The sequence below is a fragment of the Gopherus flavomarginatus genome, chromosome 3 (genome assembly GCF_025201925.1).
Source record: "Gopherus flavomarginatus isolate rGopFla2 chromosome 3, rGopFla2.mat.asm, whole genome shotgun sequence".
NCBI lineage: Eukaryota > Metazoa > Chordata > Testudines > Testudinidae > Gopherus > Gopherus flavomarginatus.
Genome location: NC_066619.1, coordinates 161442406 through 161470371, shown reverse-complemented (window position 1 = coordinate 161470371; position 27966 = coordinate 161442406). Strand labels below are relative to the sequence as shown.

General features: G+C 41.7%; 1 protein-coding gene across 9 annotated transcripts in view; it reads right to left on the bottom strand.

The window, feature by feature from the left end:
* Nucleotides 1-9735: 9735 nt before the first annotated feature.
* AFF1 (ALF transcription elongation factor 1) overlaps nucleotides 9736-27966 on the bottom strand; it is a 188568-nt gene continuing 170337 nt past the window's right edge. For 5 of the 9 annotated variants that reach the window (XM_050946780.1, XM_050946782.1, XM_050946785.1 and 2 more), the window contains 6 exons: nucleotides 27130-27266; nucleotides 25612-25683; nucleotides 24934-25027; nucleotides 24772-24815; nucleotides 18681-18910; nucleotides 9736-13539 (listed from right to left, as the gene is read on the bottom strand). In XM_050946780.1, coding sequence (XP_050802737.1) covers nucleotides 13418-13539; nucleotides 18681-18910; nucleotides 24772-24815; nucleotides 24934-25027; nucleotides 25612-25683; nucleotides 27130-27266 — 699 coding nt within the window. In that variant the 3' untranslated portion in view covers nucleotides 9736-13417. The remainder of the gene's footprint in view (nucleotides 13540-18680; nucleotides 18911-24771; nucleotides 24816-24933; nucleotides 25028-25611; nucleotides 25684-27129; nucleotides 27267-27966) is intronic. The other 4 variants (XM_050946781.1, XM_050946783.1, XM_050946788.1 and 1 more) reach the window with 2 other exon arrangements.

The window sequence follows — 27966 nt, the reverse complement described above, 5'->3', positions numbered from 1 at the left end:
ACACTTTTATGTGTTTATGAAACACTGTTTGGAATGGCCATCCTACTCGCATACGAGGTACAAGAAGCAACAGCTCATAAGGTATTCAATGATATGGGATAGATGCATAGCTTTCAAAGCAAAGAGAAAAATTTACCTACCTAGTAACTATAGTTCCCCTTCAACATTTGCCTGTCTAAATCCCCACTCTTGGGAAGCTGCTACCCCCAAAATGTGAGCTCAGGGTCTTCTATTCAGCGGTACTATGGTAAGCATTGATTGCAGACTTATCCCTAGTGAGCAACTGCTCCCCTTCAGTCCCTTATCACCAAGAGTCCACAGTTGATCGCATAGGACTCAGGCGTTGTTGTCAATATGATCTGCTTTATGCCTTGTGCCTCGTGATTGTGAATAACACGGCACCGACAACTGCATGTGAGCTGGAAGCACAATCCTGAAAGATGTATGAACTCTTTCAGCCCCAAGACCTAATGGACTGGAATTCTTACTTATGGAAGCAGTTCCTCTTGTCCTGTCAATTGACGCCAGTCTGGAGCATCCTGCAGCGATGATGAAGGGTCTTTGATACTGAAGTCTAGTTTGCTTAATGTGCCATACACTTGGTGAAGTCAGAGTTCCTCCACTTCAGAAGCTGGACAGCCAGGGTGGTACAGAGATCACAGCTGCACTTCATTGGGTTAAAAGGGACTGATGGCTGGACTCAGTGTTAAGGACTCTATGCAGAGACTCCTGCATCGAGTCTCCATCTGCCTGAGAAATGCAGGCCCCTGCTATGACATCAGATATTTCTGAAAGTGAGAGAAATGCACTACAGAGCTGTAAAGCCAATTAATAGCTATGGATGTATTTTATAAAAACCCTTCCAGATTTACACTGAAGTGAAACCCTACAGTGAAAATGCTATGTAACAAAAATAATTTGAAACCACCTTAGTCTGTTTTCAATGAGCAGAGGACACTTTTCATGGAAATGGGTAGAGCAGACTGAAGCCTTCAACAGTCACTTGTTTGCGGCAGTAATTCTTAGGGGCAGAGGCTGAGCAATGCCAATCCTGTTTTAAAATAGTTCCCACAGATTTAAATTTCTAAAGATGGAATTAAGTTTTCAACTGTAAAGAAAAAAAATATTCTATACACTTCTATAGACTCACAAAACAAGACCAACTCTAATGCCCACTTTGCTATTATTTGGAAAGATATTTCAGGGCCAATTGTCATGCTGCAACACATAACAACCAGTAGAGGGGGCTGATAAGCCACAACTACAGTAGAACTTCAGTATTACGACCACCAGTTACAAACTGACCAGTCAACATACCTCATTTGGAACCGGAAGTACACAATCAGGCAGCAACAGAGATGGGAAAAAAAGGAAAGAAAAAAAGAAGAAGCAAATATAGCTTTTTAGGGTTATGAATTGCTAGCACAGAGAGGGTTTAAAAAAAAAAACCCACAAGTGTCACTCTTTAGAATAATAATTGGTGCTGAATTCTGACACCCTTACTTGAAGCCCTGACTTTTGCATACCATCTACTCCACACACAGTCCTATTAGAATTAACTTGTGGACTCTTTGTAGCGTAAGGTACTGCATACAGGATAGCAGAATCTGGCCCTTGATGAATTTTACAAACAGAGTTGAACTAAATCTTGCTCAAGAACTGCTCATATATCTAAAATTCAGTTGATTATTAATACTCAGAAGCCTTGGTATTCAAAGCTTTTGTGAGTACATAGTAACAATAGCCTGTAATTTTAGCTATTTCCTGATTGGATGACCTAACTTTTATAAATTATTATAAATTACTTCTGCTTCTACAAATTTTGTTTCTGGATTAAAGGAATCTCTACTGTGAGCTTGAAATGTGCTGTTTGGGAACAATTATATTGGTAGACAAATATTTGCAATAATGAATAACAGAGGAATAGGCAAAATCAAGAACTCTGGTTTTAATCTGGGAAACTGTTTAAACAGATTTTTTTTTAATTACAGGTAACAAGTTTTAAAAGTCTCAGCAACCAACCAACATTTCCATAAAATTGGTTTTTTATAATACTGGGAATTTAACTAGTCATCCTGTTGGTGACTTCTAAGTAGCAAATTCAGTATCTGGCTTGGTAGCACTGGAAACAAAAGCAAGAAAGGTTTAGGCATCAGCAATACAAACTTTCCCTGATCTGCTCTGCTAACATCTCAAACTGTGATCTAGAAACATCATGTTGATAGGAAAGGGAGAGCAGTTTGGTTTTTCCTTGCGAGTCCCTTTCTGAGGCTGCTAACAAAGAAGCCCATTGTGCTAGAGCTTTGTGTGAGGTGATCACTGTTCCATTAGGAACTGGAGGGAGTGAGATTACTTTCAAATCGGCCACCAGTGAGTCATCAAATAATAATTCAGTCAATTAACCTGTTCAGCTTGGATTAGAATCAACAACCTGTAACTCTGATACTCCCTGTTGAATGCAGCTTAGTTTTAAAAGTGATTTCAGTCTACATTATTTTGTGCAGACGCTTTCTTCTGACGCTTGGCATACAATTTTGCAAACCCAAGTCCTTTATTCTAGATGCTCCATTTTAGTTCTCTTCTGGCTGCATTTGCCACATCTGTATTTGTTTTGTGAACCTTTTGTGTGTTCTCTTGGCTGGAACTGGCAAAAGATAGAGCAATGCTAGCCAGGAGATTTAACTTTTATTTGTAGTGTTTTCTTGGCTCTGCCAGCAAGTTCAGTGCTGCTGTCGCTTCTTGACATTTTAAAGAGGCTCTTTTTGGCTTCCTGGGTCAGTTTCATCTTCAATCTGTCCTAATAGAAACAAGTATGCAGACAGCCATGGAATTTCTGCCACAAGGGAAAGACTTGGCCCGCCAAAAGGGTGAGCAGAAGCTGTCATGCTTCATCATTTTAAAGTAACAAAAATAAATAGTTGCTCTTTTTCCCCCTTCAACCTGTATCCAGCAATTTGCTTTCATATGAACTGGCTTAGACCAGTTTTCAAGATTTTCCACTGGACCCATAACTTGATCTTTTAATTGTTGTGCAGAGCCTACATGAAAGGTTGCTGAAGCCAGTGTTCACATATTGCTGGAGGTCCCCTGGAGGCCTGCTATGGACCAGCAAAGGAAGCAAGCATGCATACTTGTGGCTGGATGTCTTGCTTTCTGAGGTGCCCCTACTAAATCTGGCTATGTACTAGAATTTCTCTAATGCTTATTAAATTAATGGTCCCCAAAATTAGTGCTCTAAGAAGGAAACTATGCAGTTATAATTGTGCCTGGGTGTAGCAGAGAAACTTGCTTACAATTACATAGCCAGCAAGAAAATGTTTCCATGTCTTCATTTGCTTGATGGATGATGGGTCACTCAGGCTAAGAACCATAAGTAAATTGTCTCCCCTTCCACACACATTTTGCAAGAGTGGAAAAAAAAATAGAACTGTGCACGTCAGTGCACCTAATCCAGCATAGGCCACTAGGATGTGCTGGTAAAGCCATGCACTGCTCTGACACAATGTATGTCTGCGTGGTGATGGAACAAACAGAGCAGATTATAGCCACTCAAATCACTGCACTTAGCAGTGGACCAGAACATCACTCCAAAAAGCTGGCTTTCCCCTTTGTCCTCTCCCACCATCATGTTCTGGAAGCGGTTGGCAAATCAGAGGCAGTACAGGGCTGAATTTCCAGAAAGGAGAGGAAAAGGGAGATATTGCTGCCCAAATAACCTTTCTTGTAGCTGTGACAGGGCACCACAGCTGCTACCACTTCTTCTGTATCACAACCCACCTTCTCCTCACCTGCAGAGGCCTCTGTGGCTCTGCTCTTGTCTACATCTAGTCTCTCATCTCCTCCACTTCCTGTAAGTCCCACTTTGTTCTCCTTCACCCAGTTTGGTTTCCAAGCCCTCCTCCATGATACACAAAGGTATGACACGTAACAGTGTTAGTTCATGATAATCCCCTAGGCCTGGGATCAGCCCCTTGCTAACATAGCAGAAAGCTCCATTCATCTCAGTCTTCAATTAACTACTGAAATCTATCTTTTCTGCATTCCCTCATCACATTGTGCACATTCTTTCCCTGCCTGTAATGTCTGCTTCCATCTGTGCTTTCAGACTAAGCCCTTCAGGGTAGGGCTCCACTAATGTATGCCAAAGCTCCCTCCATCACAGCCTGTAAGAAACTAACCTCTTGGGTAAGGTGTTCACGCTTAAAGGCCATGTCCCATTCTGGGCACACACTTGCCATGTTTTGTAATGTTTCTATCAGTGCTTTTAAACCTCTAAACCAGGGGTGGCGAAACCTGAGCATGGGAAGGAGTCAGAATTAACCGAAGAGCCACAGTAAGATGTCAGCAGCCCCTCATCAGCTCCCCCGCCCCTGCCTCCAGCGCCTCTTGCTCCCTCCCCGCACCTCTCAGTCAGCTGTTTTGTGGCATGCAGGAGGCTTGGGGGGGGGAGGATCGAGGGCACGGCAGGCTCAGGGGAGGGGGTGGGAAAGTGTGGAGTGGGGGCAGGGTCTGTGGCAGAGCCAGGGGTTAAACAGTGAGCACCGCCCGGCACAGTGGAAAGTTGGCGCCTGTAGCTCCAGACCCCGAGTCAGTGCCTATACAAGGAGCCACATATTAATCTGTGAAGAGCCGCATGTGGCTCTGGAGCCACAGCTTGGCCACCCCTGCTCTAACCCTTTTGAGATGGGAATCCATTCTAAATTTGGCACTGATGTTCTATTGCACAGCTTTATGTACACATACAGTGCTACGTAAAGTAACTAAGCAGGCAGGACTCAGCTTTGGAGCCTTATCTCCAAAGTATCCATCGGCCTGCTGATCTCCAGGGAATGCTGCCATGCCTGTTTTCACCCAGGCATTTGAGGAGGGGAAAGCCCTAAGAGTACTGACGTTTAGTTTTTGGTTAACGGTTAGTTGTAGTTGAGACTGTTTTGCTAAGATAACTACCAAAGGTGCTTGAGTAAATGTAACCAGGGTGCCTATTTTCCGTCTTTTGCTATAAAACTAAATAGACAACAAACATAGCATCAGACCTATTAAGTCAAAGAGAGAGAGAGAGAGATACACACACCCCCCTTGGGGGTACGGATCCTTTCTGAGGCCCCGACTCAGCAAAACATTTAAGCTCATGGGCCTAGATCCGCCAAGAAATGTAGACGCCTACCTCCCACATCCTTAACTTCCACTGAAAACAAGAGGGACTTAAGCACGTGCCTTGGTACTTTGCTGAAGTGAGGCCTAAGGGTCTAACCAAACTGAAATATCAAGGGAGTGGGTTAAACGTAAATTGTAAATTAAGAAGCAGCAATTTGATACCTGGTCTTGTTATTGGGTGAGATCAAATCACCCCAGTAAAACTTGTCTCTCTGATTATTTTCACAAGTACAACACATGCAGCCAAAAGGGGGTTACACAGCACAATCCCATCAACATGAGACAATACTACTTTGCCCGTAGTGCATGAAGTCTCCAACCACAGAGCTCAGCCTCACAATATCCTTATGTGATAGGGAAGTACCACATGGGAAACTGGAGCACAAAGCGGGTGAAAGCGACTTGCTCATGTTCATGAAAACCAGTGATTTTTTTCCTAAACATGTTTTATCTTTACATGTTCCACCCTGACATCTCTTGTCAAAAGAATTTAAAACACAAATAAATCAAAATTTCCTTTAATATGTAAATATATATATAGAGAGAGACAGACAGCAATTCATCCTTGATACAGAGAACAACAAACAGAAGATCTGTGGCACATTTCTCTGGTAAAATCTTTCACATATTTTTTCCCTTAACGGATAAACTAAGTTTTATCACAGATCTGGTTTGAGTCTCTTGAAAGGACTGAACAAAGCAGCTAAATCTTATTCACAGAAGCCCCAGAACACAGTTTCATTGCTGGAAGTAGTTAAAATACATCAATTCCCCCCTTCTGATTTTCTTTACACATCTTCCCATAAGAGGCCTCATCTCGCAAGGTGCTGAACACCCTCAACTCCCAGTGAAGCCGACAGGGGTTGAAAGAGGTCAGCACCTTTCAGAATTGGGCTCCACAACCACAGCCGTGTCCCATTACATGTGAAGAACTGCTGATGAGGAGAGATCGTTAAGGACGATCCAACATTGTTACTTTTAAGGAAGACCAGTGTTCCCCATTCATAAACTAGACAATTTACTTTTAAAAACTAAAAACACACACACAAAAACATTGAGGGTGATACCAACACTTGATTTACCCACTAAAACAAAGGGGCAGAGGAACACAAAACACAATCACACAGCAACAATCTGGACAGAAAAAGACTGTGTACTTGACAACTGAGCGGACGTACAGTAGTTTATCAATATGCCATGATTCATTCTCAGCCTGGACCGTTGGCAACATTAATACTGCCTGTGCTATCGTCCAGTAACAAAAAACCCTTAACAAAAAGAATAGTGTTTTTCTTAAGACCTTCACCCCGCCTTCATTCTGAAAATTATATTTCACTACTAAGCATCAGAAGTCCCTAACCCTCAGACTTTCAAGGCTTTCTGAAAGAAAACTAGACCCTTCTCTATGTAATTCAAAATAGCTAGCAAAACTACTGAAAACAGCTCAGTTCAGGGAGTTTAATCATAGATGAAAATATCAGAGTTGGAAGGGACCTCAGGAGATCATCTAGTCCAAAACCCTGATCAACGCAGGACCAATCCCCATATAGACTTTTACCCCAGATCCCTAAGTGGCCCCCTCAAGGATTGAACTCACAACCTTGGGTTTAGCAGGCCAATGCTCAAACCACTGAGCTATCCCTCCCTCCTACTGCAATTTCTATGGCAAGCAAAAGGTTTACAAACTTGATCATCTTAGAAATACTTTTTGATTATGACAGACCATGTATGGAATCTAAACATTGACAAGAACCAGACATTCTCCCAGTGGACAGACATGCACCTTCAATTTACCAAAAATATAAATGTATAAAGAGACATCGGTTGGGTTGCATTTTCGTTTCTGTTTGCTTATTTAACAAGGTCAAACAACACTGTTGCATTGTTATGAGATGAAATACTGGCCCCAAAGAAAAAGTCAACCTCTGCTTTACTGTACCTTAACAAGCCAGATCCATGCAAAACAGGTGGCAATGTGGTGCGGTTAGTATTCATACAGTTCATAGCTTCCGAAAAGCAGATAATATATGAAAACAAATTCAGAAATGCTGTTGCTGGCCCAGGAATCCTGTTGATCGATGGTGGTTAAGTGCAATGGATACAAAGCAAAGGTTGCCAAAAGGATAATGTAGTGTTTGGAGAAAGGTCTGGGGCTCAGAGATTGCATTGAAACTTACTGCAGCTGTCTGGCTTCACAGCCAGAAAGTATTATTGGCCTCCAAAAGGGAATGGGACAAGCAGAGTCAAAGAAGAGAAAAATACAAGTCTAAACTATACGATGAAGCAAACTCAAAATAAATTATACACCATTTCATAATTAGGTTGGTCAATAAATACATCAAATAACAAACATTTCTTTAAAATAACCCTCATAACACATTCCCAGGGAAACCCACCCTCATGAAAAGTCAGGCCAATTTGACTGGACCCACACTCTCTCTGCAAATAGACTTCTATGCACTGTACGTACTTACAGGGTTTGTCCAGTCTACATATTTCATCTTTTGTTTTCAGCTCAGTATGATAATACTAAAGTGCAGGGGAATTCTGGCACTACCATTTTATCCTCTGCTCTGTTTAGTGTAAGACTTCAAACTGGCGAGGGAAATCGAAATGGAGAACCTGGGAATAAGAAATCTCACCACAATTTAATGAAATAGCATAGAATCAAATTCCCAGTTGGTGTAAACAGGAGCGTTCATTTAATGGAGTTGTGCCTACGTACAGCTGCTGAGGATCTGGTCCATTGAGTGGAAGGTTGTTTCTCAGAGACTGGTACCTAGTGCTGGCTTTCACATTCCCATTCTGGGGTATAAAAGACTACAGGGAGTTATAGTGAAGAGCAAAAATTATTGTGCAAAGAATCAAATTTTCCCCACCTTCATATGCAATATTCTTGGTTGGGGGGGGGGGTGAGAAATCCTTATAACAAAAATGTACAAGTGCTTTCTCTTGCATTTTACTTAAAGTCTCAAAATGGCTGTTTCCTACCTCATTTGCTATAGGTGATTTCAAAGTTGATCTGCGTCCTTCTTAATCTTCTTATACATTTCCTTTCCTTCACCCCTCCATCCCCCCTTTTTCCTTTTCCCCAGTGGGGTTTGATCAATACTTTGTAAAACAATTCTCATTGTGAAACAGGGAGTTGAGGTGGGGCTTTTTTTGGACAATCAGGTTATAAATCATCCATTTCATTCAGTTTAAGTGTCTCCAGGAAGGAGAGATAAGAACATAGCACCCTACCACCTCACCAAAACCAAACCAAACCTACACCATACATCGTAGGAGTGCCAAAACCAAAAGCAATTTTTCACAGGGTCTTTTCTTAAGACTACTGAAATCTAAATCAATCTCTGGGCCCAAGTTTAATTCCATACCGCTTGAAACATTAGCTTCAATGAATTCACTCCCAATTACTAACGTGAATGACAGCAGAATCAGGCTCATTGTGCCTGGGTTGCAATGAAAGTAGTGTAAGCTGCTAACCTGGGCATGAGTGGTTCATATTTTAAATTTTAGCTTTATGGGCCTTTTTTGTTTTCCTACTTCAATAAAAGTCTTGTCTTTGGGATTTTAAATGTGCAGTGAAAAAATGCGTTTGCTTAAAAAATCCTTTATATTTCTATATTTGTAACAGCAACAGATCTCATGAATATTAAACAGAGTTCAGCAGCCACTACATATTACAAACTACATAGAAAAGGGGCCCACCATTAGGAAATATTCTCTTAGGTGTAATGCATGTTGCAAAAAAGACCTGAATTATATCACAGTAGTGCCTACAGATATGCAAAAATCATCCTTCCAAGGAACAATTATATTCTCAACACAACACAGAGAGGAAAAGAAAACCCAACACAAACGAGCATAAGGCCACTCAAGAGAAACAAACTCCCTTTCTCATTGATTCTGGAGAGAACAGAAGTTGAAAATGGAGGAAGCACTCAGACTGAGTGATGACAATCACAACTTTGGGCATTAGCAGACCAAATCTGAGGTGGTCAGAACTCTCCTCTCCACAGTGTTTTATAAATATATTACTACATTACAGTGTGGGTGAGGATTAGAGTGTTGTTTACTCACTGAGTGAACACTGCTTTCTTCCATATCATGCCCTGAAACATGTTCATGGCATGTGCATAGCACACCACAACCACAAATCTGGTCTTCCATTACTCCTCTCAACTGATTTGTTAGACTATTTTAAAAAAGGCCCATACCTTTGCCTCTCAACAGCCATTCACAAACCAATCAGTATTGGACATTAAAGATCAGATTGCTCAGAGATCTCATGAAATATCCCACATTAGAATGCAGGGCTGATGTCTCCATGTTGTAACGCTCCCGTCTCACAGAACCTTCGGATTTCAGCCACCCGTTCGTTATCCAACAGGAAAGGGCGTTCAGTGTTAAATACAGGAGAACTTCAAACAGCATCTTCTAGTACAGCAAGTTAGGCTTAAATAAAAATAATTTAGAAACAAAAACACTGCCATGCAGAGTGGGAAGGGCAGTGAGCGACTGCCTCTATGACAGGCTGAGAACTTGAGGACTCTCACAGCAACTCAATGAACAGGTTACTTCATTTAATATTTATTTTATTTCCCCACATGAATGAATCAATCAGTTTGGAAATTCCATCACACACAGGGCAGAAAAGGTTATTTACATGATGGAGACACACCCCAAAATAAATTTATATGTACAGATTTATACCTGGAACAAAGGAGGGGCTGGGGGAGGGATGGGGACAAGAACAAACAAAAGCAAAAAAGGACTTTGCCTTTTTAAACAATATTGCAGTCAAACTCTGACTCCGTTACAGAAGAGCTCCATGTCTCCAGTGTGAATGGGGCTTTTGAACTATTAAATAATGGCAGCTTAGATATAGAATATTTGACAATTTAAATACATTAATTACTTCTAAATAAATATTGCATGGGAAGGCTGCTGCCTTGCGACTGCTGCCCCCTTCACGCCTCACAGGACTCGCTCTTATCTCCACCTTTTCTTTTTTTGCAATGGCAAATACTATTTCATTTTTTTCTTGCTCCTCCCTAAGGGCCTGGCCCAGGGCCCACTGAAGTCAATGTCTATCTTTCCCTTTACTTAAATGGGCCTCGAACCTGGCTCTAGGCTGAAGATGGGTAGCATTTCTTCCCAATTACTAATATTATGGAGTCCCTACAAAGGGAAATAATAGAATATAGCTTTCTGATTTGTAGTTTGCTCCTACTGATTACTTTCCACTTATGGGGCCTGTACTGACTATGGGCATAATCTTGCTCCCACTGAAGTAAATGGGAGGTTTGCTGCCAGATTCACTGGGAGCAGGGTTGGGCCCCATATATCACAAGAAGGCTTGGTTCGACATTCTTTTTTAATAGTTCGTAAATAATCCTGTAAGGCAGCAGCTGGCAGCAGCACCTCTGCATTAAGCGGATCTCCTCTTGACAAGGCCTTTGCCCTTCCACTCCCTTTAGCTAGCTTTCTTGTAGGAATAGCACTATCCAATTAATAAAGTGTTCACAGGTGGGCTTAGGCAAGTCCCTTGGAATCTGGGGTCGATGATCAGAGGGCATTCAGGTGGAGCAGTAAGTCAGAAGCAAAATAGCAGGCCTCAGCACAATTCACAACCGAAGTCCTGCTTCCAGTTGGGCTAGGCCATCTTGTTTAGGAGGGAGAGTCTGTCTGTGTTGGGATGGAAGTGGCTATCTGAAGGGTGGAGAGGGTGCTGCAGGAGAGATGTATGGGAGTCGCACTGAATCTGGGTCCTCAATTTATCCTTAAATCTATCCCTAAGAGTCTCCTCTGGCTCCTGCAGAGTCCCATACTGATTCCTAAGTCATGTGGTGGTAATAACCCTTTCTTTCCCCTCCTCCTCACATGTGACATTAAGGCAAGCTGCACTGCAAGACAAAAATAAGAAGAGGATTTCAATCAATCAGTCTGGAACTCCAGCTTGTTAGTTATACTTGTATCAGATCGCAGGCTCCGAAGTGTGCAGAAGGGCCTTACTTTTCTATGTCCTTCCCATGCTTCCTGAGAACAAAATTAACATTAATAAACCCCTGGACTGCGTGTGTTTATTTGAATCAGTTATGCCTTCCAAAAGGAATATGCATGTGTATATATATTATTATATATAAACTGGGAGAGAAACATGGAACTTGCTTCCAATGGTTACGATGGCTTATCCCTGAAATGAACTACGGCTTTAACAAAGTGGTAAGACATGAGGAGGGTTCTGAAGGTTCCGTGCAGCCAGAGGAAAAGAGAGAATGGAATGTTCTTGTGCTTATTTCTCTGTTAATGCAAGAGGTGGGGACTCGTTTTCTCAGAAGGCTCTCCAAAGACGCATGCTTCCCTTCCGCTATCTACAGGGGAGCTTTCTTGGGCCTCATGTTGCAAGGGACTGTCCCAGTCTTACATGGGTCAGGGACACGGCTTTAAAAGGAACAGCTTTTGGAAATTCAGACCTCTTGCTTATATTTTATTGAACCCTAAAACCCTCAACAGGCACCTCGGAGAAGGAGTATTGCTTCATTACAGCACATGTATAGATCTGTTTCTATATGGATACACGGTATGTGCAAATGCTTCCTTTTACAATGGGGAAAAGGGGCCAATTCATTGCAAAGGTTTTCCTTTCTGTAAAATTGATATGCACAATTCATTTGGGCATCAGCATTCCCAGCAATCTAGCATAAGTCGAGTGCTGGTTGAGAGGACTGGAGAGCTAAGGCACACTATTAGATATGAGGATGGCAGAAAGCTTTACACAATAGGAATTCTTTGCCATCTAACTGGATATAAAAATATTGTGAATGTATTCTTCAGTGTTACTGTCATCTGCATAATCATATCTTTAAAAACACAACTTATGGTAAAGAAGAGCTGCTTGCAAATCTAACAAGAATAGCTGAGTATTCTCATTTGTGTTCCTCTGAAGATAGATTTTGAGTTGCTGGGCAAAACTTATAGCTTTGCTATGAAATGGGAGTATCTCCCATATGAGGGTTACAAGACTTCAGTGCCAAGCCTGCTCTCAGATATCCACTGAAAAAATCAATGTGATTGTGTGAATATCCAAGGGCAAAAAACTGACCCTTTATTTCCAGGTATAGTGAAAGCAGGTACCACCTTATGCAGAAGCAATTCCTCCTGATTTAAAGATCTGCAACTCAGCATAATGTTTGCACAACCATTCTGACTGAACCATTCTGACTGTCCCTTACCTTCCCTCCCCCTCATACCTAATCAGCAACAATCTGAGAGGATGCACAGTGACAACTCCCTGCCTTCCTTTCAGAGGAAAACAGCACAATCCTTACGTGCTCCTTAACTTCCCGACCCCAACTGTGTTTGATGTACGAGGCCCAAACTAAGTACCACAACTGAAACAGTTTGAGAGTTAATGGTTTGGGGTGTGTGTGTGTGTGTGTGTGTGTGTGTGTGTGTGTGTGTGTGTGTGTGTGTGTGTGTGTGTGTGTGTGTGTGTGTGTGTGTGTGTGTGTGTGTGTGTGTGTGTGTGTGTGTGTGTGTGTGTGTGTGTGTGTGTGTGTGTAGAAAGGAGAAAAAAAATCAAAGCAATGGTGATCTACTAAGTGAACTTGCAGTGCTGAAGGCAGTGGTTGCAATCAGTTTCAAGAGTATCAGTACAACAGCTGATTTATAAATGCAGTAGGGTATGGTTAGGAAGTGGGCAAGGCAGATTGCTTTGCTGTTTCTAGTTTAACATAATGCTGTTTGGTTCTGTTCAGGTCTTGTCCTCCCCCTGACCTCCCAACTCCGAGGAAGAAGAACATACATCATTGATTGCAGCTGTGGCTTGCAAAAACACTTCTCTGAACTTTCTGATAGACATGTGACTGCTGTGGCTTTTGAGATGTTGCATAATAACTTTTGGAGGTGGACTTCCTTCTTGTCGGCACTTCTTCACGTGTGATTTTTGTCTTGCTGGTTATTCATTTATAGAAATGTTTACAGACCACCAACACATTGAACCTTTCAGACAGTACATTGCACTTTGTCCTTTTAAAGACAGGCATCATCAACTCTGAGGCCTCCCTTCATCTCTTCAAGGTGGCCAAGTGCCACCCTAGAAACACAGTTCAAAAGTTCTCCAGTGTAGTTAGATCCCTTCCATCTTGCTTTGTTTTCCCTTCCAGGTGCTTTGTATCCAACAATTCAGCCAGACAGACTGTTTCTGAGGCTTCCAAAGTGCAAAAAAGTTCAAGGCATTAACCACCCTGAGCACCAGTTAAGGTGTATTTGTTTCCAGTCTCAGCCACTGTAAACCTTGCCTAGTGTAGTGTACCAGTTCAGTCATACTACTGTTCAGTGCCAGAGGGCACACTGCTGTACTGAGTTCGGCAAAGAATTCTAGAGAGATGGGAAGGAAAAAGAAAAAAGTGGTTAGTCAGTTTTTACACAGGAGACACATCTGAAGGGAAAAGAGATGCAACAAGAGAAACAACAGAAAATATTTTATAATAAGAAAATTATGATTAAACATCCCATTAACGCACAAGAAGTTACATTAATAAGTATTAGTGGTGTGTTAAGATGCTTAACACAGCCATAGAAGACACCCAATTTACATGCACACACACACACACCGCACAGACACTATACTTTACATAAAACAACGCAAGCTATGCTAAAAGAAAATTAAAGTTGCAAAATCAAGCACTTACAAGGTAGGAAATGCCAATTTTCAGTTGCTTGTGCAACTTAAGTCAGCTCCCTTGTACCTATGCATTATGATACTGTCTTTAAGTTACATAATCACATGCTATATTTTGCATAGGACTCCTGCCTTAGTCAGTGAATGGGAAGTTATTCAGTATTTCTTTGTACCCTCTGTGTTCAATTTGTGGCCTCAGGCCCCATTTACCAGATACTATCCAAACTCTGCGCTGGATAAAAAAATAATTTCTTCATAGCATTTCTATGGTGGTTCTGGCTTACTATTGGAGTGCTTTATAAATATAATCAATGTATCTTTCCACACCCTCTGAAGTGAGGTGGTATTATACCCATTTTACACATGGAGAACAGAGGCACAGAGACTAAGGCTAAAATTGCAAAAAGTGTCCTCTAATTTTGGGTCCAACTTGATATGTCTAGGGCTCGGGTTTTCAGAGCACTTAGCATTTTTATACACCTTAAGTTCAAAGCACTGCTTCAACTGATTTAAACTGCAACGATGAGTGCTCGGCTCAGTCACTCTGTGTGGATGGCGCACACACAGTCTGGTCAGCAGGTAGGAGTTGTGAGGGGTTGGAGCATGCTGAGTGCACATGGAATCTTCAAAGAATTTAGCTGTCAAACTCTGACAAGTCTCTGCTGAGCACATGCAAACGGATTTTTTTCCCCAAGAGGCTTGTAAATCAGCCAAATTCAGGTGAATTTTCATAATGACACCCATCCCTGACATCATGGCAACCGACCTCCAGGCCAAATTCCAAGCCTTTGCTCCAAAGCATGAAGGTGCCAAATCTCAACAAAATGGTGGTAAGAATTATTTTTAACATGAAAAAGCTCAATTCTGAGAAATGGCTGAACCACTGTATCTGAAACTTCATGAAAAAAATTAGCCTGAGGCAGACTCCCGGCATGAAAAAGACTTAACAGTTCGAGTTTGGCAAAGTTATAAGCAACTGAACACAGGGAAGTGATAGGCAACCTTCAGTAGAGGCAATGCTATTGGCCTATAGGCATCTCTAAACCCTCAAACTAATCAAGCTTTTCCTCCTACATACAGGGAAGGAAGGAAAAGATTGTAATTTCTATATTTAAACTCTTGAGAGGTGCTTAAATACTCAGGTGATGTACTTATGTACTTGTATAGACGTATCATGGTGTACTCTGAGTACCTTCAGAAACCTGATGCACATCTTAATGAATTACCAAAGCACAGCCTGCTCTGTGTTGATGGAATTAGAATATTGATGTATAATTTATTTTAAATTTAAAACCACCTAGCACTTTTAATGCGGTCTTTCCTTCCCCTTTAAAAATAGTTAGTAGCAGGAGAATATGGTAAAAGAAAGAAATAGGATTCAAGATTCCTTTTTCACTAATATTTCAAATACCCTTGTCTTTAACTTGACTTTTCTTTAAAAGTTTCATGGAGCTCTTTGACCCCTCTCTTACTATACCCCTTTGCCTCCTCTCACCATTTTCATGAGCCTCGCTGTACTGTCAATTGTATTTTGAAGCCCTTCAGCCATTTTCAACTGTCACTTTTTACTTCAGAAGCTAAATTCTGAAGTTTACAGTATTTACTTTAACATGTACAGAACTTTTAAAAAGTAAAAAGAACAGGAGTACTTGTGGCACCTTAGAGACTAACAAATTTATCTGAGTATAAGCTTTCGTGGGCTACAGCCCACTTCTTCGGATGCATGGAATGGAACATATATTGAGGAGATATATATACACATACAGAGATCATGAAAAGGTGGGATTTGCCCTACCAACTCTAAGAGGCCAACGAAGTAAGGAAAAAAAACAACAAACTTTCGAACACCGGCGTCGGGTGCAGCACCCACCTCTGGGGCTGCAGCTGCAAGACGTGGCTCCGCGGATCCAGGCCCCCATCAGGCATCGAGCCCCCAGATTTCCAAGGACAGGCCCCCGGAGGCAGCTACTACAATGTTGCCTTCGGCGCTGATCCCATTCAGCACGTTGTTGTGCATCTGTGAACAGATCGTGCAAGGCGGGCCCATCAGAACGTGTATCTACAGGGTCTTGTCAGTGGAGGTCATGTACAGAGTGCCCAGGGAGTGCCAGACCCCTGTGATCTGGGACTAGTGACCCATGTCAAAGTACTGGATGTGCTGGAAGTGGCCTCCTCGGTTTTCGAAGACATAGAGCAGTCCCTGTTTGTCCCCGGCCCACAGCTGCGTCCCCTGGTAGGGCATGGAGAGCAGGTAGGATTCCAGCTGCAGCCTCTGGAGGACGCTGTTGGCCCTTTGGTCGAAGACGACCAGCGTCCGGTCCTCGCTGCCTGAGATGATGAAGCGCTTGTTGGCCACGAGGGACAGGACAGCGCTGGAATGGAACTTGTGGCTCTTCAACGGGGTCTGGGTGCCACGCGGGTCGTACACTGTCACCTTCTTGTCGTAGGTCCCCATGACCAGGATGTCGGGCAGGTAGGAGAGACACAGCATGGGAGCTTTCCCACTGATCTCCCCAAACTGCTGCCTGTTGGTCTCTGTCCCACAGCTTCACTGTGCTGTCCCAGAAGCCTGAGCACACCTTGTTGTCTCTTGAAGCCAGCGACCACACCCAGCCCTTGTGCGTCCCGTTGCGTTCCATGCCCAGGGCTTTCACCAGCACCTTGTCCGGGGACTGGCCTATCTTGATTATCACTTCAAAAAAGTTTTTTTTTTCCCCTTACTTAATTGGCCTCTTAGAGTTGGTAGGGCAACTCCCACCTTTTCATGGTCTCTGAATGTGTATATATATCTCCTCAATATATGTTCCATTCCATGCATCCGAAGAAGTGGGCTGTAGCCCACGAAAGCTTATGCTCAAATAAATTTGTTAATCTCTAAGGTGCCACAAGTACTCCTGTTCTTTTTGCGGATACAGACTAACATGGCTGCTACTCTGAAACCTTTTAAAAAGTAGCGGACAAAGGATTTTTCACACCCATGTGTCTGCTATTACTATTCCCCTGTTCCCCACATCTAATTTACAAAATGGGTGCATGGATCGTCATGAGGTGGCAGAGGGGTTTTATGGGAAGTTTAAGCAGAGATTGGACAGTTCCAAAGAAGTCCAGCTGGCCAATCAGAACATGACTATAAATCTGTGACCAAAGCAAGTTCTAAATTAAAATAACCTGAAACTGACAAACATAAGTTCGTGGATAAGAAAACACACAGAAGGGCATATCTTCTGCCGTGCCCGAAAGGAGGAGGGGAGGCCAGAAGAGCCAGTTACAACATCCTAATCTGGGGGATGTTTCTAAGCTGGCCCAGGCATACCTTGGCTGTTTTAAATGACACTGATGGCACATGGCCCGTTACGCAACCCACCTACTAACTAGGGACCATCGGAGCACACTGAAGACAGCACAGGAGCCAATTACGCCTGTTCTACATCCACTGGGGATTTCCCAGCACTAGGGGACTCACCTGTGCTTTCTGTTCCTTTCATGCCACCACAGTGATGTAAAAGGAGGGGAGCTGGGGCCAACACGTGGTCCATTCATTTTATTTTCTCCCCACTCTGCACTCCCATTCCCCCACGTTTAATATCTGAGAAGCCTCCTCCTTTGGCATCAATTTTTTACATGGCAGATCTTAATGGCTCAGTCCTGACACACTCCATGGCACCATTATATCCTGAACAGACAACATGAATATTTATTGTCTTCCTTTACAGACATCAATTCCCTTGGAAATATTTACTCCATAGAATTATTGGTAATCTTTATTCCCCTTATGTTAAGAGACAATCATGAAGTGAGTTTTCAGTTTGACCTTACTCTGTCCATGGCTCTTCTCTCATAATTATCTACCTGGGGTTATATACAGTGCCTACCTCACGTCCTGGCTTATCACCAATAGAAATACACTGATTTTTACAGCGTAGGTCTTGTGAAGATGTAGTCCATTAGATAGAAAAATCCTAATGCCGTGAAGCTTTTTCTAACACTCCCATGCTGCTCAATTGAGCATTTTAACTTAACATGTTAAGTCCTCCTAGTATTCTAACAAGACACATGGAACTTTCTACTTTTATTCCTTCTTCAGGTTTGCCTTTTGAACACATCCCTTTGTCTTCAATAGCTTGCGTTTCTGTGAAAAAATTACCTCACAAGCCCCATGTTAATGACTGAACATAATCTGAGCTTTTCTTCCTCTCGCTTTCTGTGCTGAGAGACAGCCATGTCACAGATTTAACCATGATAATGTCTTAGTAAAGAGTGTGACAGAGATTGGGGAACCCTCTTTGCAAGTGCTTGGCATGGAAACAGGAATGATGTTAGTAGGGGCCAATGCGCAAGCACCCTTTATGCAGGTTCTTCTATGAGAAGAGATCAGAGCCACTGTTTTTAATGTAAAAACTAATGAAAACAGGAGCTTAGACAAAAAGAAAGAAAGAAAGAAAGAAAAAGCAAGCTAGCAAGCGGAACGGTTCTTCATGGACCACAAACCCGTAAGCTGAAAAAATGAGTGAATCTGAAAAGGTTTTGCAGGTCACCTTTAAATGGTGAGCTTGATTTTTACCACTTTAAATTCCCTTTTCACTGTATTTTAAACTAATCAATCTTTCTCAGACAACCTTTTAAATAGAACAAACATCACATAGCAGAAGCAAACAGATTATACCAATAACCTGCTCATATACCATAAACACCTTGGTTTATTTTAATATGGATTATGTTTGGATTAAGAAGTGCCTCTTTAAGGCAGTTTGCTGAGGTGTTCGGAATTAAAAAAAAAAAAGGGGGTCTGCAAATAAGCACAATACTAGAAGGAGAAGCCTAGGGCAATAAATCTTACCCTTATTCTTCCTGGCCAATGCATCAGCTTGCTCCCAAATATCATAGGCATAGAGGATATAGGAAGTGATGTTGACATAGGAAAAGGTTATGCTTGGGATATTATGTAGGGTGTTGATTGAAGAACCAATGCCTCCACTGCCACAGTTGCTAGCGTTTGATCCTGGCTGGGAACTCACAGAGCTGGCAGGAGAGGGCATCGGGGAAAGAGGAGAAGGAGTGCCTGTGCTTCTGAGGAAGAAGATGACATCATGAAGCCATAAAGCAACAGGTTAATGACTTGCCACAAAACACCCAGACTTCTGTTTTTATGAGCCACCCACCATCAGACAGAGTTCTGGTGTCAAATACCCATGCTCAGCAAGAGCACTGTGACGTACAAGGCTGAGGACTAAGATGCATTCATCACCAAGGCAGGCAAGATAGATAGCACCAACTGCATTACTGTAGTTAAAAAGTGAGGCCAAGATTTTCAAAAGTGACTTGGGATTTTGGGCACTCAATTTAAGACACCTGATTTTCAAAACATGCTGAGCACCCACTCAAAGTCCCAAGTTGGGTACTTAATCTGTATTCACTTCTGAAAATCTTGGCCTGGTTATTTAAGTGTTTTAGCTAATGAATCCCATTCCATGAAGTCATGATCTCTACATTAAAGAGTTTAGGTTTTTTGATGGATATTCAAAATTAGTGTCTCAATCCAAATCACTTTGCAGATCTGCAATTGTGCTTATAGAAGCTTGAGATAGAACAGATCTATTTGGTCAGCTAGTCCATCCTCCAGAGACTGTGCAAGATACATTCTCCATTGCTTCACATAGTCCAGTTTAAATTATCCACATGATGGAACTTCCACCTCTTCCCTTGGGAGACTTTCAGTTTAATTAACCTCACTGTGATAGGCCATGGTAGGAGTGATGGTGCTTTCAGAACCAATATTATAATACATAAGCATTCTTTCAAAATATTTTCAAAGAGGTATGAATAGAATTGCATGCCTAGCTTGCACTTAAGACACTCAATTGCTACAACTGAGTATGCATAAAAGACTGATTTGTTTACAAGTTGCCAATAGGATGCACACTTGGCCACGTGCGGGCACATATCCCCTATTTGCACATGAAATTGCTTTAACTGCATGCTAGCCTGTTGAAAATCAGGTCCAGCATCAATTTGTAGAAGACAGCTTTTATGTTTCTTTCGCTGCCACATCCACAGTAACTCCGATGCAGACACACAAAGGTAGCAAAGAGCATCAATTATCAGCAAGAAATTTTTTAAAAAGTTTCTGTCAGGGGAATCAACTCACAAGAAAGTGTCAAAACACCAGCTAAAAGCTAATCTAAAATTCAACACGTACTACTGTGAGTAGTACAGCATCTGTATGCACAGACAGGAGGGATGACAGGAGAGGTGGATAAATTTACAAATCCCTAAAGGAGGAAAATCCAACATCTGTCCTCTGGATCTATTAACCCAGGACAAAGATTAAAACAATGGGACCTCTACAAACAATAGTTTCTAATGCATTCTCTCTTTCCCTTATTCTTTGATAGGACAATAACATGTATGACACAGAGTGGGTTTATATTGTCTGTAAAATAAAATACAATAAAATAAAATGAAATGAAACAAATCAAACAAACCTCTGTAAATTGAAGTGAGGGAAAGAAATAAGAAGCAGATATATATTTTAAGAATGTTATTCCAGCCCATAAAACAGGGAGTGATTCAAGCATTGGCCTGCTAAACCCAGGATTTTGAGTTCAATCTTTGAAGGGGCCATTTAGGGATCTGGAGCAAAAATCTGTCTGGGGATTGGTCCTGCTTTGAGCAGGGGGTTGGATTAGATGACCTCCTGAGGTCCCTTCCAACCCTGACATTCTATGATTCTATGAAACTCCTTGAAAAAAAGTCTGCAATTCAAATGTGTAGGCAAACTGCCTCTGTTGTAGAACTGATAAATGAAATTGTTTTTAATTGTTCACTTTATTCATGTAACTTCTGTTCACCATTCACTACACTTGCCTACACTGTAACTTCTGTTCCATATTGTAATTCAAACCCCATTTTAAAACACTCACTCCATTTTGTAAAAGCTTCCTCCAACCCTCATTTTTGCAAACCCTGCTGTAATCTTATTAGTTTAGTTTAGATGTGTGAATGAGGTATGTATGAACGATGGAATCAACCTCCAGCCCCAGCCTGTCCTGATGAGATAAAGTTCAAATACCAACGGCTGAAGACCTAGACAACAGCCCTAAACAAAGTAAGAAGCATCCACCCTAAAAGGAAAAGGACAACAGAACAACAGAAGGAAGATCAAAGCCAGGTCCAAGGCTGAAAGTCACGCCTGCAATTGATGGGTAATCAATCTAAACCCAGAGGCAGCGTGACACAGCAAGACCTATAGACTTTGAATCCAAACTAAAAGCCTATAAAAAAGAAGGGTGAGATGAGAGACTTTGGGTAACATTCTGCTGCCAACATGGAAGGACATCAGTGCCTGCCCAACAGAGATCCAGCTCAGCCTTGTGCCCAGCTTTCCTGGCCAGTTAGCTGCCACAAGCTACGAACCCAAGCTACAAAATCAAGCTATGAACTTAAGCTATCTTCAGGACTGGTAACTATGCAGCAGCTGCAGAACATCTGATGTGTGTGTGTGTGTGTGTGTGTGTGTGTGTGTGAATGTGAATGTGTGTGTGTGAATGTGAGCGTGTGTGTGTGTGTATAGGTATTAGGTATAATGTGTGTGTATAAGAATTAAGATATTAGTTATTAGTCATAAATTGTTATATTAGCTATAAATTGTTATCATAATAAATGTGGCATCTTTGTCTTGTCCCCTTTAAAAAGATCCTGCTGGTTTTTTTTACTGGTCTAATATAATTGGTATAATATTTTGGTGGAGAATAGCGAAAGGGGGAATATTGGTATTTTTGCCTCACTTATTGTAAACCAATCGTCTGCACACAATCAGCTCTACAGAGCACGGTTCTATTCTTGGTTAATCAAAACCTGCTGGCCCCCGTGTGGGTAGCAGGAAAATAAAGAGCTCTTAAAATTGTTAACAAAACCTGCTGGCCTCCGAAGAGGTAGCAGAAAAACATAAAATTGTTAACAAAACCTGCTGGCCTCCGCGTAGGTAGCAGAAAACTTAAAATAGTTAACAAAACCTGCTGGCCTCCGCGTAGGTAGCAGAAAACATAAAATTGATAACAAAATCTGCTGGCCTCCGAAGAGGTAGCAGAAAGAAAGAAAAAAAAATCAATCAAATCGGGGCAACAAGAGGGTCTCAGGGACCAGCAGTGCTGCTTGCTGAACAAAATTTAAAATGTTTAATAAAAGGAAAGGGAAAACAGTCTTAGAGGAAGGAATGGAGTCAAAAGTAGCTTCTACCTCACCTTTTATTAAAGAGATAATGCCTTCTAAACAAATCCTGCAGAGATATGGGCACAGTCCTTAGACTGAACAAGCCCTTGCAGATATCTGCACCATTTCGGATCTAGAGGATAGGTTGGCCCAATATATCCTCATATGTAAACCCCCAAATGCAACAAAAAGAGACGCTGCAGGGATCTGCCTGCTGTGGGAGGCTTGTAATGACAGCTACCTCCACCTAACAGCCTGTAGAAAGGAAAAAAATATCTCTAAAAGAGAAACTATTCCAACTAAAAGAAAAAAAGAAAAAAAAAAGGAACATTTGAGACCCCAGAAGGGGCAGACTTTTGGGACCCCTCTGGAGAGTGGGAAGGGGGATATTTGGGTAGATTCCTCCTCCCAGGGCCAAAATGCCATTGCAACAGTAACAACAGTGCCTGCTTCTGCCTCAAACCTCCAGGCCATGGCAAAGTGGCTGGGGATTTTAAAATAAAAAATTTAAACTCAAAGAAATGCAGCACTTAATTAGCATTTGTGCAGCCCCAAGTACCAAACACACTGTGGCAAAGACTGAGCAGGGTCTGCCATGTGGGAGCACTGTGCTAATTTGTTTCTAAGCTTCTATTTTTCAGACTCTGAACCAGAACATCAGGAGAGCTGGTACCAGCTGAAGAGTTATAAAATACCATGGTTATAGTGTCGCGACAAAGTCTGTGTTCAGTGTTCTGTGTTGCAAGTTCTGTGTCTGTCTCTAGTGGTGTCCTGTGCTAGCACTGGGTCCAGAAAAAAAAAAGAAATACTACACTAGACAGGACAAATGTCTTTTCCTCTCTCTACTTCCCCCAAGTCCATCCAACTTAGCAGTCACCACTTGTGTCCAAAAAACTTTGGTCCCCAGTGCATCAGGTTTATTTTTTGTTAGGTTATCTAATAGTCATTTTGCTGTTAATTTTTGTTATTAATACATTTGTATTGTTAGTTACATTTGCTTATATTGTTAATTCCACATTTTCCTCTATGCACTCTGGTTCTACTCCTCCAAGCCCTAAAGGGTAGTTCTTGGGCCCTCATAACTTGTAAAACCTTGGCCCATAATTGTAGGGCCCCATCTTTCAGGTTCCCAGAAACTTCTTGAGAACAACTGTTAAAAATAGGGGATTCTGCAACATTTTAGCAACAAAATGTTAGTTTAAGTCCAAATCAGCTTAACCTTGCATGACAACTGTGGTCCTCCTACAAAATCTTATTTGTTGTGTGTGCTTAAGGAGGTCCTGAACTCAGTAACTTTTATTGTTTAATGGTTATTGCAGCATCAAACTTGGTCCTCATTTTATTTGTCAATGTACCCAATGATTGTAATGGTTTTATTGTATTCCCAATTATTATAACTATAATTGTTTTCATTTATGTGTAGGCTATATCTGGTGTTCAGTCAATTGTAATAGGTTTAGTTATATTCACCTAGTTATAATTATTTGGTTTGTTTGCAACAGATCACCGTGCCCTACAATGTCAACAACTACTGTAATGGTCATAACTCAAGGGGCAAAGTGTTGTAGAAGCAGCCCACCTGGTCAGCAGTTCTCAATATAATTTTTCATCCCCTCATTGTCCTATTAGTAATCCTAACTGTTATGTTGGTTCTGCCTTAAAACAATTACATAAAGTGTGACCCATTCAATGCCCCTGGATTGAAGGGTCAAAAGGGGGACAATGTAGAACTGATAAATGAAATTGTTTTTAATTGTTCACTTTATTCATGTAACTTCTGTTCACCATTCACTACACTTGCCTACACTGTAACTTCTGTTCCATATTGTAATTCAAACCCCATTTTAAAACACTCACTCCATTTTGTAAAAGCTTCCTCCAACCCTCATTTTTGCAAACCCTGCTGTAATCTTATTAGTTTAGTTTAGATGTGTGAATGAGGTATGTATGAATGATGGAATCAACCTCCAGCCCCAGCCTGTCCTGATGAGATAAAGTTCAAATACCAACGGCTGAAGACCTAGACAACAGCCCTAAACAAAGTAAGAAGCATCCACCCTAAAAAGAAAAGGACAACAGAACAACAGAAGGAAGATCAAAGCCAGGTCCAAGGCTGAAAGTCACGCCTGCAATTGATGGGTAATCAATCTAAACCCAGAGGCAGCGTGACACAGCAAGTCCTATAGACTTTGAATCCAAACTAAAAGCCTATAAAAAAAGAAGGGTGAGATGAGAGACTCTAGGTAACATTCTGCTGCCAACATGGAAGGACATCAGTCCCTGCCCAAAAGAGATCCAGCTTGTCCTTGTGCCTGGCTTTCCTGGCCAGTTAGCCGCCACAAGCTACGAACCCAAGCTACAAAATCAAGCTATGAACTTAAGCTATCTTCAGGACTGGTAACTATGCAGCAGCTGCAGAACATCTGATGGATGTGTGTGTGTGTGTGTGTGAGAATGTGTGTGTGTGTGTGTGTGAGAGAATGTGAGCGTGCGTGTGTGTGTATAGGTATTAGGTATAATGTGTGTGTATAAGAATTAAGATATTAGTTATTAGTCATAAATTGTTATATTAGTCATAAATTGTTATCATAATAAATGTGGCATCTTTGTCTTGTCCCCTTTAAAAAGATCCTGCTGGGTTTTTTTACTGGTCTAATATAATTGGTATAATACTGTTAACACATTACGAGAGAGATTTAAATATGCATTTTAAATAATACCTTGCAACACACGGAGAAGGTGCTTGCGTGACTCTGGAAGAATTCTGTAGTAAAAAGGAAAGTCTAGTTAGATTTGGGTTTCACATTGACCTATATTGAACACTTGCAGCTTGTTCCATCTTTCTAATTTGAAACCTATTAAATAATGCAATCAAACCCTACCTTGAAGTGTTCATTGAGAGTTCGGGAATACTTTACTGCAGTGTCTTTTTTGTAACGAAACATTGCCATGTGCAGAATGGACTGGCAGCGCATGCTGTGAACAAAAACCAGGAATCAGTGTCAGAACATTCAACGCCACTCCAGCAGCAATTCTTCTTGCAGAGCTTGAGGACATATATATCCATTTTACTTCAAATTGAAGAAAGTTTGTGCTTCCTTCCCCATATACCACAGACAGCCACTGAGAGAAGATCATGTCAGAGAAAAACAGGAACAGTCAGGGAAGTAGATGCACAACTCCTAATAGGTGTTATGGGCCTAATATACCCTGTGCCCAGAGTTGACGTGGGTATGTTCAACCATGGCTTCAGTTACACAGCTCAGAAACTTTGTCAGGCAAATCAGCTTAAGCGTTTACGGACGCTTAAATTACCAGCATATCAAGTGAGATTTAGAACCTTAACCTTACACACATGGCTCCCTACTGATATGCCAGTTCATTTTAAAAGGAGATATTTAAGAGTTCACTCTACTACAAAGTTTCTGCATAAACGTAACTATCAGTTTAGCCCAACCTTCCACCTCTCAGAATGAAGGGTCTTTCAATCTACCAGGTTCAAAAAGAGAATATAAAATGTCACAACTAGGGGTGGGGTGGTGAGGGAGATAGACTCATACCACAAAACAGCAAAGATTTTTTCATGTGCAGATGCCGAGGTATCTGAAAAGGATTTTAATGTCATTATAAATCTGTAAGAAAACAAAACAAAAAAAAAATTAATGACATTCGTCAACAGAGCTAGATTTCCCAATGACAAATACCGCACACCATTTATGGAAAGCCAGCACGATCCACTGGCTCAAATAGTGAATCAGGAGACCTAAGTTCTATTTCCAGCTCTGCTTATAACTCACTGTGTGATCCTGAACAAGCCACTTTACTATCTCTCTGTGCCTACGTGTAAAACAGGGATACTAATACTTATTTATTTGTGTAAAGCACTAATTAAGGGACTGACCCTCTAATTGTGCCACAGTTAGAAATCGCCTTAACTTTAGCAGGTGTTCTGCACGTGGATTGGGTTTTATCATTGTTGTCCACCTTACTGAGCTTGGGTCAGAGTGGGCATCCTGAGTCCAATATACAGGAATGCCAAAGTGGGAACGGTAAGTGCACAAGGGCAGTTTAGGGAGCAGGACAGAAGGATATAGTCCAGTTACATTTTTTCATCTGAACATTTTTGACAAAAAATGGCTTTTTGATCAAAACATTTTAATGGGAAATTTTCATATGGTCAAAAATTGCCATATTTTCAAGGAAAAAACACTGAAAGCTTTTCAGCAATATATTTTAGGTTTGGTTTTTTTGGGTCAAACCTTAATTTTAAGAAGAAAATTAGAAAAAAAAATTCCCATGAAAAATTGGTCTTTTTCAACCAGTTCTAGACAAGGAACCTAGAGATCATGTCTGGGAAACATTCACGAAACACTGACTGCGTACGGATTAAGTGATAGCCGATATATTTCTGTATGACTGATGCTTCCTTCCGCTTGGGAGGTGATTTACATCCTTCGTAAGCAGAGTTTACTGTAATTGGAAAATCCCCTCTTGCAAAACAGCAGCAAACAAAAAAGGGAACTTGGCTAAAAGAACCTCCTGTAAATGTACTGGCAGGAAAGTGTAGGCCGAAGAACTGATCCCTGCAGGACCCCACTAGAAACATACCCATTTGATGAGGAATCCCCATTGACAATTATATTTTGAGACCTATCAGTTATCCAGCCTTTTTAATCCATCTAATGGGAGTCATGTTAATTTTCTCTCTCTCGTTTCTTAATCAAAGTATCATGGAATACCTAGTCAAGTTAGTTTGACAGAATCTATTTCCATAAACCCATGTTGATTAGCATTAATTATACTACCCTCCTTTAATTCTCTATTAAGTGAGTCCAGTAGCAACTGCTCCACTATCTTGCCCAGGATCAGAGATCAAAACTGAGATATGAGTGAAATTCAGAGGTATACATAGATTGTAAGCTCTCTGGACAGTCTTTTTATGCAGTGTTCATGCTGTGCCTAGCACAACGGGGTCCTCGACTGTGACAGGGGCTCCTATCACTAATGTAATACAAATAATAAATGGTAAAAACTTTTTTAAAATCCATGCTGTGTCACTGAAATGGCTTTACACTTACTTAAGGAGATCTATGGTGTCTGTGAATATGGTGTATGCTGATTTTGGTGTCAGTGCATCAGATTCCACAGCAATTCCATACTCGATGAAGGAAAGGGCAGCCTCCAAGTACTGAAATGCCTTTGCAACCTTGTCTGTCTGTCGAGAAGAAGGTGCTCATGGTTAGCCAATGAGAAAAATTATGGTTCTTTGTTCATTCTTTGCCATATCTGTGCCTTCTCTTTGCTTAGATATGCACAGTTTGGAGAGAGGAGGCTGGCCTCAGAACGTTACCCAAAGGGTTCCAACTCTGATTCCAGAAAAAATGTCTGACATCTCAGAGGTGAGCTGCACCCTGTGTTCTCTCCCTCTAGTTTCTCCCATGGGCTCTCCTTCCAACTGACAGCCTCAACCTGCATTCTTCACAGTGGAACCGTGCAGTTCACTCCACTTAAGACTGGATCACCAGCTACAGCAGCCCCTAGTCACGCCATCCTACCAGCGTTACAGGGAAAGCAGTGTCTTACACCCCCTTACATCCCTTCTGGTGACTGATGGCACCACTACCTTCACCTCTCCCTGCCAGATACACTTCTCCATATGCCTGTGACCAGCACCTGTTTAAAGTGACTCAGAACAGTTCCTTCCAAACAGGCATACTGTCCATGTGCCCAAAGGTACAACAGCACGCAGGGAGGAAGGGTTAAACCCACAAGTCTGGGACTTGCCTGTAACTCACCACCTCTCTCAAAGCTCAGGCGAGCCAGCTGTCTCAGGCACATACTGCAGAACCTCTGCCTTAGTTCCACAGCCATGGTGCATGTATTGCCTATCTCAGTCTCTCCCCCTAAGCAGCTGT